At 41.8% G+C, this 18,954-nt stretch overlaps 2 protein-coding genes across 4 annotated transcripts in view; both read right to left on the minus strand.

Annotated features, from left to right (window-relative positions):
* The window catches only part of agbl4 (AGBL carboxypeptidase 4), a 372,526-nt gene that overhangs the window by 50,187 nt on the left and 303,385 nt on the right, over nucleotides 1-18,954 (minus strand). The gene's annotated exons all lie outside the window — the stretch shown is intronic.
* On the minus strand, nucleotides 2,493-16,200 carry bend5 (BEN domain containing 5). 2 transcript variants are annotated; one of them, XM_068707290.1, is made up of 6 exons: nucleotides 15,980-16,200; nucleotides 14,705-14,835; nucleotides 13,398-13,878; nucleotides 12,105-12,253; nucleotides 8,854-9,067; nucleotides 2,493-8,683 (listed from the first exon to the last, which is right to left on the minus strand). In XM_068707290.1, exons 1-6 carry the CDS (start codon nucleotides 16,161-16,163, stop codon nucleotides 8,487-8,489), a joined length of 1,356 nt encoding a protein of 451 aa, XP_068563391.1. In that variant the 5' UTR covers nucleotides 16,164-16,200; the 3' UTR covers nucleotides 2,493-8,486. The 2 variants fall into 2 exon arrangements, with proteins under 2 accessions (XP_068563391.1, XP_068563392.1); XM_068707291.1 differs by lacking the exon at nucleotides 15,980-16,200 and adding an exon at nucleotides 14,920-15,217.

Consider the following 18,954-nt stretch of genomic DNA (forward strand, 5'->3'; position numbering starts at 1 on the left):
ACAGAGCGTGCAGCTAGTGTCTCTCACAGGGCAAGAGAGGTTAACAGTTGCAGCTGCAAGCAGTAAGAAATGAAGAGTAATGTCCATTAATTCCCCTGCAGTGGGACCGGAGCCTGATCACCGTGGCAGCATACAGCAGCAAGAGAGACTGAAAAGCCTGCAATCAAGACCCGAGAGTTGAGTTCAGACTTTCAGTTCGGGGGTCAGTGTGCCGTTTAGTTTAGTTCAGCCTGGGTGGCTGTGTTATATGGAGTGTGTTTCATATTCAGTAATAAAACATGCAACCGCGTCCTCCCTCTAAACCCTCTTTGTGTGTGTGTGTGTGCTCCTGGAAACATCAAACCTTGTTATGCTGTGGCAACACATGCACCCAGTGCACCCTCTCTGAACTTCCCCTTCCAGGAAGCAACAAAAGCTGTTATATCTTCACATTCAAAACAATAACAATGTCATAAAGCAAACACATTACTGCCACCTATTATGCGGCGCCGCTGTGTGCACCGAGTCTGTGTGAAAAGCGAAAGGTGGACAAGATGAATCAGAGAGTCTTCCGAGAAGCTCAATAAAAAGCGCTGAAATGACCATATTCATTAGGTTGTGTGTGTGACATAAATACGATATGTCTCCCTCTGTGCTGCAGTGTGTGAGGAGGACACAGTGTGTTTATGCGACAGACAGCGAAGGCTGCAGAGCTCAGCCCAGTCTGGACCGGCTCAGCACGGCCCAGCCCAGCTCGACCCAGCCGGCGCTAATCCATCATCACCACCACTGAATCATCGCGCTGCCAATAAAGCCAAGCGGCAATACATTACAGGCATGTGGCAGGCTTTAGCGATAATGACATTGAGAAGTCCCCTTGGGCTGTAGGAAAAGTCTGGGCGCATGACACACTTGCTTACAGAGGCAATAATATATGGAAATGCATCAGTGTGCCAGACAGGGGAGAGGGATGGAGAGACGAGGGAACGAGCAGAGCTCAGTCTAAGGAAAGAGGGAGGAAACGGCCCTCACAGTGACCACTTCCTATGAGATCCCAATGTGGACTCAAGCAAATCCAGCATTCAATGTCGGGGCTCATTTCAGATAGCAGCCTCTCCAAACAAGCCATCTTACAAGCAATCTCGTATGTCAACACTCCATTTTCTGTCTTATCTTGCTCTCATGCAGCCGAGTTGATATTGCAATATGGTTTGGACATGGGACATGTTAGATACAGCGCTGCCAATCATCGGCGTGCTGCGTGGCACCGAGAGCAGGCCAGCAGCGCGGCGAGTGAATGAACAAATACAGTACAGTGAACTCTGCCATCCTGTTATCTTGCGGCTGACATTGAGAACAATCTGCCTGTTAATCCCCTCACCTTCTCTGCAGATGCACACCCATGTCGTCCAAAACACACCAAACTTGAAAATCAGACGTATTGTGAAGGAGGACGGGACTGATCTTCATGGTGACAGAAGTTAACTACAGAGCCTACGAGGATGGAAAGCTGCTGTCAGAAGTGGCTAACACAGCTACGCTGAGGAATGAGTTGTCGAGAGAAATAACACCGGAGCTCATCTGCCTCAGTCTGTCTGGAAATCTGTCTGCCTTCACGGTGTCAGACTCCTGGGCGAGATGTTTAAAAAAAAAAAAGTAAATTGTTACCATTGTACGGCAAACTCAAACTTAATTTTAATCTTTGCATTTAAATTAAAAGTTAACCGGGTAGCTGTGTGCTGAGAAATTTGCATTAGCCTCGGGTTCATTAAGGGTTTCTGACTCCCATTCAGCACACATGGCCATCAATTTGAAAATAAAAGCTCTTTTGACATTAGTTAAGTGGTATTCCAGTGTAAGAAATAACACTTTAAAGGCTCGAGGTAGATTTTGTGCTCCAAGCTATTGACCAGATTTAACACCGATTTGGTAATTTAAAAAAAAATACAGATTGAGGTGAAAATACAATGAGTGGAAATGAAGTTACTACTCAGAGCCCCCTGTAACTTCAGGAAATGTGTGCTTTATAACGCCGGACGGTAGAGCAAGGCCACACAGATTTGTCAACAAAAGCGGAAGAAAATTTGATGAGAAAATTTCCGTCCGCTTCGGTTTGTTCCGAAACTCCTTTGATGCAGGTGGTGAAAAAGCAATAGTTTGACATTTTGAGAAACACCGTATTTGCGGTCTTGCAGAGGGTTAGATGAGAAGATTGAGACCTCTCTCGTTTGATGTTGAGCTAGATTAAGTAGCCAGTTAGCCTAGCTTAGGAAGTTACAGCTTCCCCATATTGCTCTCGGAAAGACAGCTAATCAGTCAGTACTGAATACATTCGGTATTTTGCACATTGAAAAGTTATTAACATTAGGAAACAGAAAGGTTTAGTGTGGTTTCAACTTGAGACTTAAGTTTCCAACACAAGGCTCATCTTGAACAGTAGTTTGTTTCCTGGAGAAAAAGATCACGAGGCAGGAAAAGACAAAAAAAAGACAACAAGAGGTTTGTGCTGATAGAATAAAAGTCTTGATTTATTTCTGTTTATCTATACATTAAACAGGTGTTCCTGAATGCAGCAAGAGAAAACACAGAACAGGATGCTAAGCGTCAAAGATTTGCTCGCATAGCAGAGGTGTGGCCGGTTTAGCAAAGACATGTACACTCTCTATCGCATATACTTAGAACATTTTCTGTAAATGTAGGGTTGCCTCTGGGAGGCTGAAGTAGGGTGAGGGAGTGTTTACTGCAATAGTCTTGAAATTCTTTTCACATTATCACACCATCTGGAAAAACTCCATAACAGTAATAACCCTGTCTTTCCCCAATGATCATTGCAATGCAGTTACAACTACAGACAGGTATACACCCAAGCAGCCCTGTATAGCTCAGTTTAATTCACCTCCATGAGTATGAAAATGTAGTAATAGTTCAGTACGGATTTGTCATGTCGCCATTGTCCCCTTTGATTCAGTCTCAAGGCTGTGCTGACACATTCAAAGGTTTGAACACTCTCCTCTTATCTGTCTCCCTGGTTGGCCCTCCACCCAACAGTGATGTGGTACCAGGTGATTACAACTCTGCATAGGAATTCAACTACACACAAAACTCCCTGGACCAGAGCAAAGCTTAAAATTGAACCGTTATGAAACAGTCCAATGAATGGCTTAAGTGCTTCCTTTAAAACCAACTGCTGTGTGTTTGAACATACACCGATCACAGTGGAGAGGAGTTCCCCAGCACATTACATGTTCACAGACAGACATTTACATACCGACAGGTAGAGCAATCTACCCCAGAACAACACTTTGGTGCAGAAAAGATTCCATTGGTGTCACTGTACAGGGTAAAAGACAATATAATGCTCTTTTTGTATGATTATGCAAACTTAACAGTGCTTTATGTGACTTCGGCTCATCGTAAGTCAATCATAAATTTCTACACGAATTTCCTTTTTAACACCAGAAATTACATTTGAATGGATTAAATATCAGTTAGGGGCAAAGAGATACAACTGGGGAAGATTAAAGTGGTAACTCGATAAAATCAATTATTCCAAAACTGTCCATGAAGATTGTCTGTCTCATTTTTTGTGTGTGACACATTTCATCTTAAACCAGACGGGGCAACAGTTTGTGCATTACCAAAATCACTTCTAATGGATCTTATTTTTCCACCATAAATACAACTTCCAATGGAATCTGGTTTCTGTAAAAGAAATGTAACATTGGCTCACACAGAACATGGTTTTGCTGAGGACCTCTTCCACTGTAACATATGCTGCCCAGTCCAGGCCATTTTCTTTTATGACAATCTGGCATGCAACCAGTGAACAGTGGAATCCTTTAAATTTATCGGTCGTCTGAGTGTGATCTAGTAATCATGTCCTATGAATAGTGAAACCTGATCTAACCAGTAAAAATACATATTTCTGAAAATACACTGCAACAATGTAATATTGGTAGACAACAGGTGCTAGAAGCAGATGCATCCATTGAAAATCAGCAAGTTCTGAGGTACTTGTGAAACTCACAGCTGAGGATATAATCACTATCTACAATATTTGGATGGATAGCATATAGTTGATACAGTAATAGCAGGAGTTATCGGTTTGTGAAACATTTTGGCTTAAAATTTGATTAGCTGAGGGAATAGTAGCGGTTGACACACCTGAATAAAACATAGCTGTATGAGGATAAAAACATAGAAAAACAGCACCATTTGAGGTCCGATAGACAGATCAGTTCTTGAACTGTTTGCTGGTAGCACCGTCAACCAGTAAAAATCTCAGAATGCAATACAGAGACGCAACACAACCACTGACCAACTGCACGACATAGCAAAGAGCGAAGATATATATTCAGAGACGACCCCTCACGCAGATACCCCTTTACAGCAGCATCTTTAAGCAGGTAATACAACTGATTTCTCCTAAGAATGATATTGTGTACTGAGGTGTTTTACAAGTTTTATATGCTGTACATGTTGAGAGTAACCAGGTATACCTTTCCTATAGATTTCTTTTTTTTTTTCTTTTCTTTTTTAATATACACACATAGTTTACAGTCACTGACAAACAAACACCAGAGTAACAATGAGGTAGGACGGTGAAGTCAGATGAAGTAGAACCGGTTTGTGGATTGTATACAAAGTTACTGTTACCTTAAGAAAAATATAGGCCCAACAATGTGTTCTTCCCGTTTTTTTTTCTCATTTGAAATAAGTTTGACATTGTATCTGAGGCTCAAACCGTAATATGTTTTGTGTACACTTAGTTGTGAAAACTGCTAGATGGAGCCATTTATCTTGTTCCAACACAGTGAAGTTAGAACCGATCGCTTTCCTCAAATCAAACTGTCAAAAAGCAACATAAAGCTCCCAGACTTCTGAAGCTTTGACAGGTGTTCACAACGTAAGCCAAAACACCAAGCCACGAGGACAGGATTTGCTATTATCTCGATAGATGTGCATCTTTAAATCCAGTCCATAGAAACAACAGGAGAGTAGGAAACTAGAGGTGGCACAGGTAGAGGATCACAGAGCCGGCGAGGTTACATTTGCTCCCTGGCACTACTGGAGAGTGACAGTGAGAGTACTGGAAGGTCTGGTGTTATGTCACAAAACTAGCCTTTATCATCCATCGATGGCTCTGACAGGTTATGTCCTGGTGTATGTTACTAATATGCTGCAAAAACCCAAACTGCTCTTCTGCAAGTGACTTGGTACATTGGAGATTGGCCTTTCCATTACAGATTAAGCCAAATCCGGGTTAAAAACATACAGTTCTTCCATACAGCTTTCATCCATGAAAGATGGTTTTAGTTAAAGGATTAGGCTTAATCGCGCTCCAGGAAACCAGCATTTGAAAAGAAGTTTCAGATGATGTAATAACTCTATTAATGCTCCATCTTAAAGCATTATTTAACCACACCCCCTTTTGGCATCAAACAACAAAGAAACACAAACACAAACACAAACACGACAAAGTGTCAGAATTTCAGCATGGTTGCTTTGCACAGCAGAAATCTTTTCTTTCTTTTAAACCGCATGTATTTTAAATACATGCTAGCACACGAACACCTCACATGTTGCTTTGTACAGGGATAAACAAACTGAAAAAAGGGATTTTTTTTTAGGAACCAAAAAAACCTAAAAGTCAATAATATGTCACCATATTGGTGTCTTAAGATTCACTAGGCTCTATTACCTTGGCCAACTTTTGTGCAAACCTCGCTGATTCCTCAGTCAGCATCCCCCTTCTTTAGCTTGATCTCAGCATTCAATACTTTGGCTTACAATTACCATTCGTTTGTAAAAAATACACAATTATCTCTATACAAGTCATATCTATGCATAACCAGCATCTTCACACATTAAGTTAAAGCACATATTCCAGTCAGCTTGCACATTTCATAGGTAAATATCTTTAGATTGATGAATCATGATTTGGGCTTGAAAGCAGTTTTGGACTTTTGCCATAGTAGGCCCTTTCACCATAGTGTGACTTGTGAAACACACCCCGACTAAATCTTCAAAGAATCAAATACTCTAGAAGTACTAGTAGTACTACTTCCGAGTAGTAGTTGGGGGTATTAAATCTATTATCTCGTTTTGAAACATTGGTATGTCAGGGGAATATCTGACTGGCAAAACAAAATGATATCCTATAACTCATTCTTGCCATAGAAAACAATAAACCCAAATGTTCTAAGGTGCTTCATGATAATACAATGATTGTTAACTTTTATCTATATAGACATTTAAAAAAAAAAAAAAAAAGGACAAATACCACATACATTTCTTTAAGATCGAAGAAATTGCCCATAAGTTTAAAGTGCATTCAATGTAAATGGTTTGTGTTGAGCTAACTACTGCATCTCAATTGAGCACAATGTTTTAACGATGCAAATTATCATCTTACTGTGGTAGATCACTAGAAAGTAGATCCTACGTGAGGCTCATTAAATAGCGAATGTAGCTTAATGTATGGACTCTGTTAAGGGAAGCCTAGTCTCTCATGTTCCACACAGATCACTTTGGCTAAAGGGAGACCTTTTTTCATTTGTTAGTAGATTGTACTGATCTACATTTGGATACAACATCAAGCTTAAAGCCAACAGTTCATATGACAAATATGTAAGTGTAAAAAGAAACACAAGAAATTGTCAGGTGACATGGAATTACAACATCAATTAGATTAACCAAAAGTTGATCAGACCCTTTAAACATGTAACATGACTAGAAACTGAAATATTTGGTTGAAAAAATAAAAAAGGATGTTTTATGTACACTAATATATCTCCAAAACATAAAGTAGCTTAACAAAAGGCTGATCTGAACTTTTTGAAATAACAAAAAAAAAACAAAAAAACAAGACAGACAAAATGATATAGACAGAAATAAACCAACCGACAAACGAGAATCTAGAGTATGAAGAGGAGAGAGGCTTGATGGGCAGTTCTGCAGCAGATTCACAGTTAGCCACAGCTAGGTCACAGTTGAGATTTCAATCTGCAGCATTTAGTTCCAGCCTGCAGACAGCCACACAAACCATTTTGGATCAAAACAATAAAACAACTGAAGAGAAAAAAAAAAAAAACACAAGAAAAAGAGGACATTTTTCAAAGTTCTGATGGCATAGCTCAGAGGAAATTGTCACTGGAGCGACCTTACTTTGTTCCCCAGTGGCGTGGCTTAAAAAAAAAAAGAGGGGGTTATTATGGGGTTCAGCAGGCCCAGATGACTTCAAACAGCACAATAGTGTTTCAGACAGCTTTACCCACAGCTAACACTGCTTCCACATGCAGATGACCTCAACCGTGCAGAGCTGGGCCCGGATTCTCTTCCTCGCATTGTCTCGTGCAGCGCAGCATCTCTTAACTACAAGAGGGAGGGCAGAAAGTAGCCCGGCTCAGATCAACTCAATGGTGTGAATCACGCAGAAAATAGTACCAAGCCACCTCTCACATTCTCACAGCAAAGTGCAGGTGAAGCTTCATCGCTTCTGCTTACTATACATATACAATCACAGCTTACTAGAAAACCCAGGGGCATACCAGCTCCTGGTGATTGCCAAATCCAGTTAAGGCCTTTCTAGGCATCAACATGCCTGTACCACTAAAAACGCATTAAACAGTCAAATTGTCTGAAAGTGACTTGTTTGATAAAGAGTAACACAAATGCTCACAACTGAAAGGTCAACATAAAAAAACAAAACAAAGAAAATAGCACTCTATAGCCTCTACATTAGAGTTCCCATTACTTCCCATTTTACCGCTGTTTTTCAGCTTTGGTCTTTTTAATAAAACAGTTGAGATTGACCTTAAGTTAAGGGGGCGCACACACTAATAACTAATCTCTCCAAGCAACGGAATCTCTGCTGCAAAATGCAATATGGCTATTACCAATCAAGACTTGTGCATTTGAGACCTTGCCGTCTCATCTTATGCAGTAAGTACCAGAGCTGTTGTTGGGTAGTCACCAAAATATCCAACTGTTCACACGTCTAAGATCTAATGCAAGCTAGCATCATTATCTTTACACTATACTTTATCTAGGGAAATAACCTCTTACTTTTTAAAAGTGTAAGGACTCAAAACTATGTTCTGACACAGAACAATAAATCAATTTTTTTTACAATTACATCATAACCTTTCTTTGACACAAATGCACACACGTCAGTAAACCATGTCTCTGTACCAATTCCACTGAAAAGCTTATAAAAACACTCATACCAGCTCATATCAAACTAGTTCACACATGTCCAGTTTCTCACCGGTGGGTAAAGCTGTCTGTCAGCCAATGGGAAAACTGGGCACTGAGGAAGGTGATGGTTGCTCTACGGGGAGCTGGGAGGGGGTCTATTTGTTTAACCAATCCAATGTATCAAAGAAACTCTTGTGACAAACATCCCCCAACCACCCATATCTAGTTCCCTCAATATCCTGCCGACCATGGGGAGGGGGAGGGGGGGGGGGGGGGGCAGAAGGCGCTGGCGTGACAACAGTTGATTACTACATGCCATCGTAGGTGAAGTTCTCCATCTTCACTGTCTGTCTGATGAGCAACTTGGATTCCCGCCGCTCCTCGTTCTTGATGGACTTGTTGATGTCCATTATCTTTTCACAAATGTATTTGTTCACTTTGGACAATCTCTGCGTAATCTCTGCACTGTCGGCTGTCTCTTGAGACACTCTGTCGTAGAGACACTCTGCGGAAGGAGCCAGTGTGAGCAGTCAGACTACATCAAATACAAAAAATTGCTGATCTTATCTTTGTCTAGATTCTAATGAATATAATTCAATGATAAAAAGGCTGAACGAAAAAAAGGAAATCTTCACTCTGTCACAGTCTTGATTTTAGAAGCTTAAGTTATCTTACCTCTGACAATTTTCAGTTTGCTGGGTGACAGCGGAGGTTTGGGCAACGCATCTTTCTTCTTTTTGGTGGCCACTCCAGTGACACTGCGGTTCTTGAGGGTTTCTGTGCCCCAGATCATCACAGCCAGGTTCTTTGTGAACTTGGAGTCTCCCTGGGTCCGCTGCAGCTGGTGCCACTTCTCCTCCTCCACCCAGATTCCTCCACCGAGGTGCACCTGCAGAGAGGACAAGCAGAGCACACCACATTTTAACATGTGCATCTACAGTCTGCTGGAGATTAAACATGTATATTTATATATCTTGTATGTGTTGTCACCTGAACAGTGCCAGACAAAATGAGAAGTCTAATGCATGGTGGCTTTTATCGGTTCAGTTTAAAAACAACAGCGCTGTCTGTCCAAAAATAATGAAGAAACAAACCTTGTTTGAAATTTAAAGTGGACAGAACATGAATCTTCCTGATGATTCATGTTGCTTCAGGAGCAGCAGAATTCAGAGCAGTAGTTATAGTGTCATTGGTTATAGATCACCTTTGGTGTAGGGATGGCAATTTCATCAAATCGGATTGATGTTCAAACGTTTACACAACAAGAGAGGGCATGATGGGTGAAGGAGACAAAAGAACAGTTGGTACATGTAATAAAGATAACTTTGTGTCATATTTGCTTGAACTGCAATTATTGCTTAATTCTCACTTTGGATGTTTTCAGATACATATTTTATTGTACTGTTTAGCTTGGAAAAGAGAACTTTGTAAAGCATTTTCTTTTTTTTGTAACAAAAGTTACCAATTGGTAACCTGACTCGCCGGACGGTTTGTTCCACAGAACCATCTGAGAAGCTGTCATTGGAAAGTGTTTGAAAAAGGGAAGGCGCTGTCAAAAAAATACGTGACACGTGATTGGATGAGCCATCTGACAATCAAACTCTTACTGAAGCGAGTCAGGAAAAAAAACAACATCTTTTCCATCGACAAAAGCCTTCAGTGTCCTTCTTTGCTTTTCTTTCACTGAAGAAATCTCCAGTTCTGATATAATTGATGCTAAAGCTTCCACGCTGACCTCTCAGGGAGCCGCCGCTGTTGTTTTAAACAAACAGTCGCCTCTCTGTGTCGTCTCACACACACCTAAAGCCACGCCCAAAGCTGCCTGGGAGCTGCCAGTAGCTCCTCACAGGATGCTGATTGGTCCACGTTCTAGCTTACCGGTCACAAACGTATTACTAGAAGCCTGAAAGGTTTTCGTGCGATACGTGATCCAACATCTCTCGCGTTATGTCGTAACATCACGAGAATCTAGCTGCAGCGCAATGTAAACCGGCTGTAGCTTTACTCTTTTTGGTACCATACTTGGAAGCATGTGATTTTACTGGAAAACAACACATTTGCCGTGTATCGTTAAACTCAGTAATATACTTTATCCTGCGACGTCAACGTTGACCACCAACTTGCCTGGAACATGTGTGTAAAGTGCTGTGGGGTTCGAATCCAGTTTCAACAATCTTCAACGCTACATGTTCGTTTAAAACCTAAATGAATGAGGTAGATCACAGCGCGCCATGGCGGGACACATCTTGGCCGGCTCCCATTGAGACCAAATTACAAATCCCAAGAAGCAGCACTTTCTCCAACCAGGATACATAAATAAGCTCAGGCCACTGGCTGCGTGTAGCCTGGATTACCTCCACTATGAACTTAGCCCGTAGCTCTCTACACACTTCCACTGGACGTTGCATAAGCCTGCGCCAAACACTCCAAGCCGATTGCCAAACGAGGCAGACTGCCCTGGGTTTCTAGGTGAGCTAAATTAGCAGGGGGCATATGTGACTCTCCCGTCTCTCCTCTCTTATCACTGGTAAGTCTTTAGGCTAGCATCCAAAAGGCTTTTCCCTGTGCAGCTAATGTGCTTTAGGCCCCCAGCCAGCAGACAAGCTTTTTACTGCCCTTAAGTTAGTCAAGATTGTTTTCATCCTTCCCCCCATTGCTCTCATTTATCTCTATCCATCCATCCATCTCTCCTTCTTCTTTTGTGTACCCCCTCCCCCTCCTCTCACTCTCTCACCAGGGCTAACCTGTCAGTCACTTTAAATTCCTCTCGTGCAAATAATTAATATGGGGTCCCTGATGTGGGAGACTTCTAATTTGCAAGTGTTCTTCATGCTTGAAGTGGCTGCAGGCCCCAGAGCTTGTAGTACCAATTCCCCCCCTGTCATGAGAGACAGGACGCTGGTTGAGTTACAGCGGTGGGGGGGGGGGACTTAAGAACCCTAACAGGCTAATAAACACTGATGATGCTGGCTGGGCTTGCAGGAACAATAATAATCTCCTCAACCTTGTTTACCTGTGACGGTAGGGCAGGCAGGGGGGGGGAAGGACTGATCAACTATGACGGCGTGTTCCCAGGTCCATGGGTGTTGAGAGGAAATACAGCATTTCCTACAGAATCAGGCTACTTCCCACGGTCACCCGCAGGCAGAGAGCCAGGGATACAGGAGAGGGGACTGAAGGATTCAGGATTACTGGGATAATCTTTAAGTAAAGGTTTTAAAGTCCTTATCTGTATTGTAACATTTGACCATATCAATTACAGGTTTATTCAAATATATAAGTGAAGAGGGGGACACAGAAAGGAAACATTCTAAATCGATCACTATTGAAACTAAAAGCCTGTTTTACTGCTGACTGACTAAACATTACAAACTAGCTTTTAACAGCCCGTCAGACTTATTTGTTGTGTGTTGGGCGATGTTAACTGCCTGTCCATCAGTTGTTGAGCGATGGCATCTTTCAGTCCGCTGTTTTGAAATTCAGAGCTGGGGGAACCCTTTTGTTTACATTTGGATGAGTAATTTTTTTCATTCAAGAATAAATGTCAAAATACAAGAAAAAAATAAATAAAATAGAGATGATGGAAATGAAAACCAGACGGGGAACAGTGGGGAAGGGGCCACTACAGCGCCTTTGCTCGACCTACACCCATCTTCAAACTTGCCCTTTATATTGATCTTGACTACACACCTGTAAGTAAAGTGCACGGTTGTGACGCTATTGCATTGTCAAAATCTGTCCACAGACAGACAGACATACAAACACCTGGCAAAGTACGCAAAAAAACACATCTGTGATAGTTACTACTACAGTAGGTGTCTCCAGGACCACATTTTGCCATTATGACACACACACAGACTCAAGAGGTGAAAACAATAACAAGCCACATGCTGTTGTGGCTGGTAAGTGAGTCCAGTGAGACTTACCTTCCCATCGTTGCAGGTGTATACTGTTCTGGGGGAGGGGGAGTAGCTGGAACTGGTGTTGGCTTCTTCTCTGCACGTCTCCTGGGCCTCAACAATGGGTTCAACCACTTCAGCCTTGATTGTCTGAGTGCCGTTGTCATGCATAGGCTCTACAGACACAGAGGACACGTTTAACATTACGGAGACACCAGCAACAAATCTAAGTCTGTCAGCAGTTCAAGATGAGGTTAGGTCAAACGCCGTTCATCAACTGCAAGTAATGTTATAGAGTGGAGAGTGACACTAGAATCAGAACAGAGGTCTAGTGGCATGTGACAGTTTCCTGGTCTTTATCACTGGTACAGGGCCCACCTGCTTGTCTGTTTGCTTCCCTAGAGCGAGCTTCCTTGTGCCTTGTGACAGGCGGTTATTTTAGCCCAGTAACTAAGCTGGCTTGTTGGCTGGCCATACTGAGCTCCAATGTAGCTGATGAGTTTTAATATCCGTCAGTGCACTCCATCCCTTGCCCAACAGCACCCCAGGGTGCTCTAATCTTTAGCCTGTCCATTAGATGGTCCCGCCAGGCGCCCCTGTCCAGATCTACATGGGAGCTGAGCTTAACACCAGCCTCTGGCAAAGCTTGAGTTTGGACACTGCTGCACAATGCAATGACACCACTTTTAATCACACTTAAAGGGCCTTTTCTCAACTTCCTATATTGGCCTGACTACTTTACAATTGCTGGATAATAATGGCATTGTTGTATTATGTATGTCTTTTTAACTATAACACCTATCTGTTATTTTTTTTTAAATATCTGCCACTTTTATCTTCATATAAATAAAAAAAAAACAAAAAACAAAACAAAACAAAAAAAAAACATATATATATATATATATATATATATAAATAAATGTATATATATATAAATATATAAATATATATATATATATATATAAATATATATATATATATATATATATTAGTATGGTCACTCTCATCATAAGTCCACTCTGTAAACCTAAAAAGCAAGCCATACTAAAGCCCCCTAACTCAAAGTTGATCTGCTTTAGTTCTATTTATAGCTTTATTGGTTTATCTTGATTTCTTGAAGAATACACAGATTTTTACCAGCAGTCCTAAATGCTCATGTACATCTAGACTAAAAAGACAAAGTCTAAAGCTGAATTATACATGTACTCATTTTCAATATCACAATTCTTTAAATGACTGAAGGTCAAAGGTTACTAGTAAACTTTGTGTCATACATGGCAGTGATTTGCGTGTTGGGTGTGCATGCTCCTGGTCTCTCACCGCTGCCCAGTCGCATGAGAAGTACGTCTTGCAGCCTCCTGTTGAAGTCCCTCAGTTCTTTGACTTCTGTCAGCAAGCTGCCATATTCCTTCAGCTTCTTGGCCTGCTGCACCAGCTGCCTGCGGGTTCTTTCCAGCTCCTGCTGCAGCCTCCTCATCTCCTCTTCCTGTTGCCTATAGCTATGCACCAGCTCCTCGTACAGGACTCTAGGAACCACTGCTGGAACCACCCCAGACACACAATCCGTGTCCACCTCCAAATGCTGTTGTTGTTGCTGCTGGTGATGATGATGCTGATGCTCTGCCTCCATATCTTCATCTTCGTCGTCTGCATCCTCTCCCTCCTCAGCCAGCCGGTCCTCGTCCAGGTCCTCATCGCCCTCCACACAGGAGCTGGCTGCATTTCTCTCCAGGCGAGCCACTACTGCTGCCAGGCTCTTGGAGGAGTTGGAAAGGGGGCGTCCATGGTCCTGAGACAGGGCCTGAGGAAAGCAATAACTGTCAATTTAGGGAACAAATAGGCCAGTGAAATGAAATTTGACTTTTAATAACTAGAAGGTTTAACAGATGAACACAATTCTTCACAGAATTTCACAAATCTCTTTGCGGCATCAGTGACAAAGTGCACTTCATATGTGACAAATAGTGGTTCCATTCAACAATTTGAAGGCCAAACAGAGAGAAGAATCACACATCAATCTAAAGAGGACATGACAGACTGCAAACACTTTGTTTGGACTGTGCAGATCTCAATAGGAACTGGGAGAAGAGGAGTCACTGAGTTCTTTGATGAGCCGCTCAGAGGATTTGTCTGTGAAAGGGCAGCTGTCCAGAGTGCTGAATTTGTGTTAATCCAGCATATGGTAAAAATAGCGTGGGGGATTTTGGGTGTCAGCCAAGTTTATGGAAATGTAACATTGTATCATCAATAGATATATTTAAATATAAGACTATTTCTGTGTAGGCATCAACATGATATATGTCACACATGCGCCCACACGTACAATGGTGTTTTTTCTATGGGCAAAAATATGTAGGGTCCTCACTGACACGACAAAAGATTGTCATTAAAAGTCATTAAAGTGGGATACTTTGTTAGTGCATTTTTGTGACTTGATATTGATCATTGCACCCACAAAGATGGCTGATTTGATTTACTTATTTTAGATAATTAACTTTTATTTCATGTGTGCTATCAATAGATCATGTCAGCAGGATCAAGGGGCAGTGTGACTCAATGTTATGATACTGGTATCATTGCACAAACTCAAAAATAACACAACTACCGTCTAATCTAGGTGAGCCTACCTTTTTATGCCTGAGTGGCATTCTCTCCTCTCCAAAATTGTTTTCGATAGAGTTTCCTGAATTCTTGATGGACATCTTGGGAATTTTCATCTTCTTTTGCATTATACTGTCTTCAAATTCCTCTACTGTATCTGTGAAGTGCAGAAATAGAAGCAGGAAGAAACTCATAAAAGTTTCCAAAAAGTTGGATGGATTTTCATGAAACGTTAAAGTACCTGCAGAATTATTTCATCCATTTGTCCAACTCGAGCAGAGGGCGTTTTGTCTCTCCATTCTGCTAGATCAAACTAACTTTAGCACTCTTAGAATAACATATTTTTGCAGGGTGTTGCGATACAAAACGTCCTGGCTACAAAGCGCTTCAAGATAACTGCTGCTGTGAAGGTGTTAGTTAGATCGGACCGCAGCCCAGACAGCTCAGATTCGGGGATTAGTGATGTAGCTAGTTAAAGATCGGGGCATAGAAAACGTCCGTGAGCAAACATCACCGTAGCTTGAGCTAGCGTTGAGCAAATCGTTTCTCTTGCACACTTCAGCACATGATGCGCCGTCGTGAGACAGCCATGACGTTGACATGTTACTGACAGACAGCTTGCTATACGTTGTCTCCATTAATATCTGAGACGATGACTGCAGCACCGCATCCCCATCTGTGGCACAAACCAACAGATAAACCCAGCTAACAAGCTAACCGCAACCCACCAAAGCTCCAATGCTAGCGGCTCGCCTGCACTTACAAACCTCTACAAAATCGATAATGGGTCACCCGCGGTCTGTCACATGCGTGTATCATGCACTGACAGCTCTGCGTCTGCACGCAGCTAACAAGCGCGTCAGTGCTAACATGCTAACGCGGAACGAATACACGTCAAGCTAGCAAGCGTTAGCTCCATGTTGTAAACAACCGTTGTGACTGGCTAACGTTGCATGCCACGTATTTAGCGAAACAAGCAGCACTACTCTATCGAAACAAGAGAGACAACTCTTGGAAAACGACACCCTGAGTGTAAAAATCTGTAAAGCATTGACGACAAGGTAATGACTATCTCCCAAACTTATCTTAGCATATCTGACTAGCTTATCTAGCTAGCCACAGCCGAGGACGTTGTTGTGGCTATCAGTGTCAGATTCCAGCTGATCACGTCTTGTCAGATCGGACAAAAGGACTTGCTTTGACACCTTGACACGTTTCGCGCACATCAACGTTACTCGGTCAGACAGAGGGAAAACATCTTTAAAAAATAGAAACGCTGATGTGTTAAAAGGGCAACTTACCTGCAAGGGCAAGGATCTGTGCTTCGCACGGCTGGCCTGCGCTGCCATTCTCTTCAGTTCTGTGAACCAGATACACCTTCTGATTATCAAAATCTGTTTTGTGCAGAGGTCTGAAATCTTCGACATTTAAAACGGGCAACGCGTAGCACATATCGTCTTCAAAGAATCTAACAAAAGCATACATTATTTACTTCTCTTTGGTCCTGCACTTTGGATATGGTTGACAGTTTTTCCTCACAAAGTATTAAAAAAAAATATACACATAGGGGGGTTGGGGATGGTGTCTGCGCTCGGCTAGTCTTGTCTGGTCCACATCACCAGGGTTGATCACCAAGGCATAAGTAATAGACATGACAGTAACTTTGCTGTTCAGAGATGTTCAGATACAGAAGTAATCAACTGTTTTCACATATCTGCGTCACAAACATTTGAACAACAATTCTCCCTTGCGCCAGTAGTGTGAATGTAATATTACAAAGGCTTTACATTTCTCTCATATTTTAACTATTTGCAAAGAACACGATTTACAAAATACCAACTTTAACAACAAATATGATATTTCAAGTATTGTTTTAGGTGGGTTAGCAGGACATTTCAGACGTCCAGGGCCATTACCTTTCTCAAATTAGACACCGATTACCTCTCACCCCGTCTCCTAAGAAAATAGTTTCAGGGAACTGCGGCGAGAAAAGCCACCAAGATGATTACCTGCCTGGTCAGATTTCATTGGTCTCTGTGCGCTTTCATGTGTTTCCTGGTGTACACGTTTCATCTGCTCCGTGTATCACAACAGAAAGATTTAAGGCCGACTGACAGAAATGAACTCTTTGTTATTGTTAGACAGCCAGGTGGTTATAAACACAGGATGGATTTCTCTCAGTTGTTGCTCTAATGGAGAGCACCACAGTCGATAAATGACACTAACAATTTCGTTCTGCCTCGGCTGCTGTAATTGAAAAGTAACTGATGCAGAACTATACGGAGCATTTTTTCTTCTCTGATATTTCGTTTCATAGTTTCAGGCATTTAGTTAGTTATGATTAGGCCTGTTTCAAATGCCAGCTTCCCCAAGATGTTTGTTCACTGTGCTGTATGACCGGTTCCAGAGTCTGTTAGATGTATACAAGAGAATTTAAAAAACAAACAAACAAAGCGATCACAGTAACTCTCAGAACAGTATAACAGTCATTTTATGTCAGTTATTGGAGCAGTATTTTGGGCTGTTTTGTTTGTTACAGCTTCCAAGTGATGCTTTTGATTTGGGAGACTAGTTCGCTTCATTTTTCTGTGAAGAAGCATTACGTTGAACTATCTAAATGCAACATTCACATACATTTACAGAAGCTACATTTTGCAACATGTTTTATAAACGGTATTATTTGAGTTTTTAAGGCTGTGCCATGGTCATTTCCTATGCATCTTTGCACTGACACTTTGACAGAGCCTCACCATCTATAACAGGAAGGAGAGTGATGGACAAGAGATTTGAGCAGCTTCTCAACAAGTCGAACTAACAAAGGATTACTGCTAATCTAAGCTTCTGTTCGATGGCTCTCCTGTGCTCACGGCCGGGCTTGTCAACATAAGGCTGCTCGGTTTCTGGAGCTTTCTGTCTTTGAAGTGGCCAGTGTTTAAACTCCGGCAAGTTCAATCAAAAACTTTCTCCTTAAGTTTTATGTAGGTGCACCAAAGAGTGGAGTCTGCCTGGAGACGCAATAAAAGTCGAGCTCAACTAAATTGATTTTTATATTACAGACATTTCTGAATGTGAGAATGTACCCCCCCCCCCCCTCCCAAACACTCTGAACATGTACTTTTGTAAACTTGCCACAGTCCGTTATTTCCATTTAATTATCACCTGTATTGTCGCCATGTTATTACTGATAGCACAATTTGTGAGAACTATTTTCATGCACCGAAAGTCTCACAACTTAACCCATGTACCCCCTTTTCCTCACTGTAATTATCTCATGCTACGTTGCTCCACTGCACTGCTGAGCTCTCTTGTTCGACTTCATACAGGTCACAGTGCTCCAATGAACGCACTGTTTTGAGCACCTTTTTTGTGTAATAGAAGGTGTACAATTTTATATAATTTGTCCCTGCGGCATCTATGCCAGTATACATACAATATGGTATTATCATATTTTCTTGATTATCTCTCTCTCTCTCTCACAAATACACACAGTTAAATGACTATAAACATGTAATTAGAGAGGAGTTGGTGCCATTTTCCGTTGAGTAAAAAAATGACCTTTCCATATCTTTAAATATCAGTTAAATGCTGTGTGTCCATTGTTGTTTGTTGACTTTTAATTTATAAATCCAATCAGCTCTTTTTTTAAGTAGTTACTCAAGCACACAAAATCAACCCTGAGTTAATCTAAACTATTGGCATGCTGATGAGCTGAAGATACAGTGATTGATTCAAGTTGAAGGAATAACTGCAGATTATATTTCAGCTATGTTTTTTTCTCTATGGGGCCAGTTGATCGGGTAAAGAGAAGAGTCAGGACAGAAGCCAGACATCATGTCCTGCCTATTAGCTCCACACTGCCAGGCTCATCTATCTTTATTGGTCATCCATTAGCCTGTATTAAAGGGAGACACGGGATAATAGCAGTAATGATGCTGATGATGGAATTAGACTGTGGGTACACACGTCATCATTGCAGTCTTGCGCATGGAATCATAAAGAGTTCCCACTGACAAACGGACAGATGGACGACCGGATTCAATAAACGACCGCTTTATTCCTCCGATAAGTTTCGACGGACAAATATAGTGAGAGAAGGAGAACAAGACGACATCTTGCGATTCACATGCTTGGGGGTGTGTACATCGCCTTAACGGCACGTAAACAGCCAATCTACAGGCAGCACCTGTGCCAATCTGCAGGATGGACAGATGCTGGTACAGGTGTGTGCGTGATGATGGCTGGCAGGGGCGGGCGCCAGCCTGAGCAGCATCATACA

Source organism: Cebidichthys violaceus, unplaced genomic scaffold (assembly GCF_023349555.1).
Source record: "Cebidichthys violaceus isolate CVI_PGR_0920_01 unplaced genomic scaffold, fCebVio1.0.p SCAF_13, whole genome shotgun sequence".
NCBI classification, from domain to species: domain Eukaryota; kingdom Metazoa; phylum Chordata; class Actinopteri; order Perciformes; family Stichaeidae; genus Cebidichthys; species Cebidichthys violaceus.

Bases quoted from the DNA above. Each gene is read 5' to 3' on its own strand.
- bend5 (XM_068707290.1), bottom strand. From the start codon at position 16,163: ATGTATGCTTTTGTTAGATTCTTTGAAGACGATATGTGCTACGCGTTG. The intron at 14,836-15,979 runs GTAAGTTGCCCT...TGCACTTCACAG, and splicing joins ACAGATCCTTGCCCTTGCAG to ATACAGTAGAGGAATTTGAA. The intron at 9,068-12,104 runs GTAAGTCTCACT...TCCTCTCTGCAG, and splicing joins ACACCTGCAACGATGGGAAG to GTGCACCTCGGTGGAGGAAT.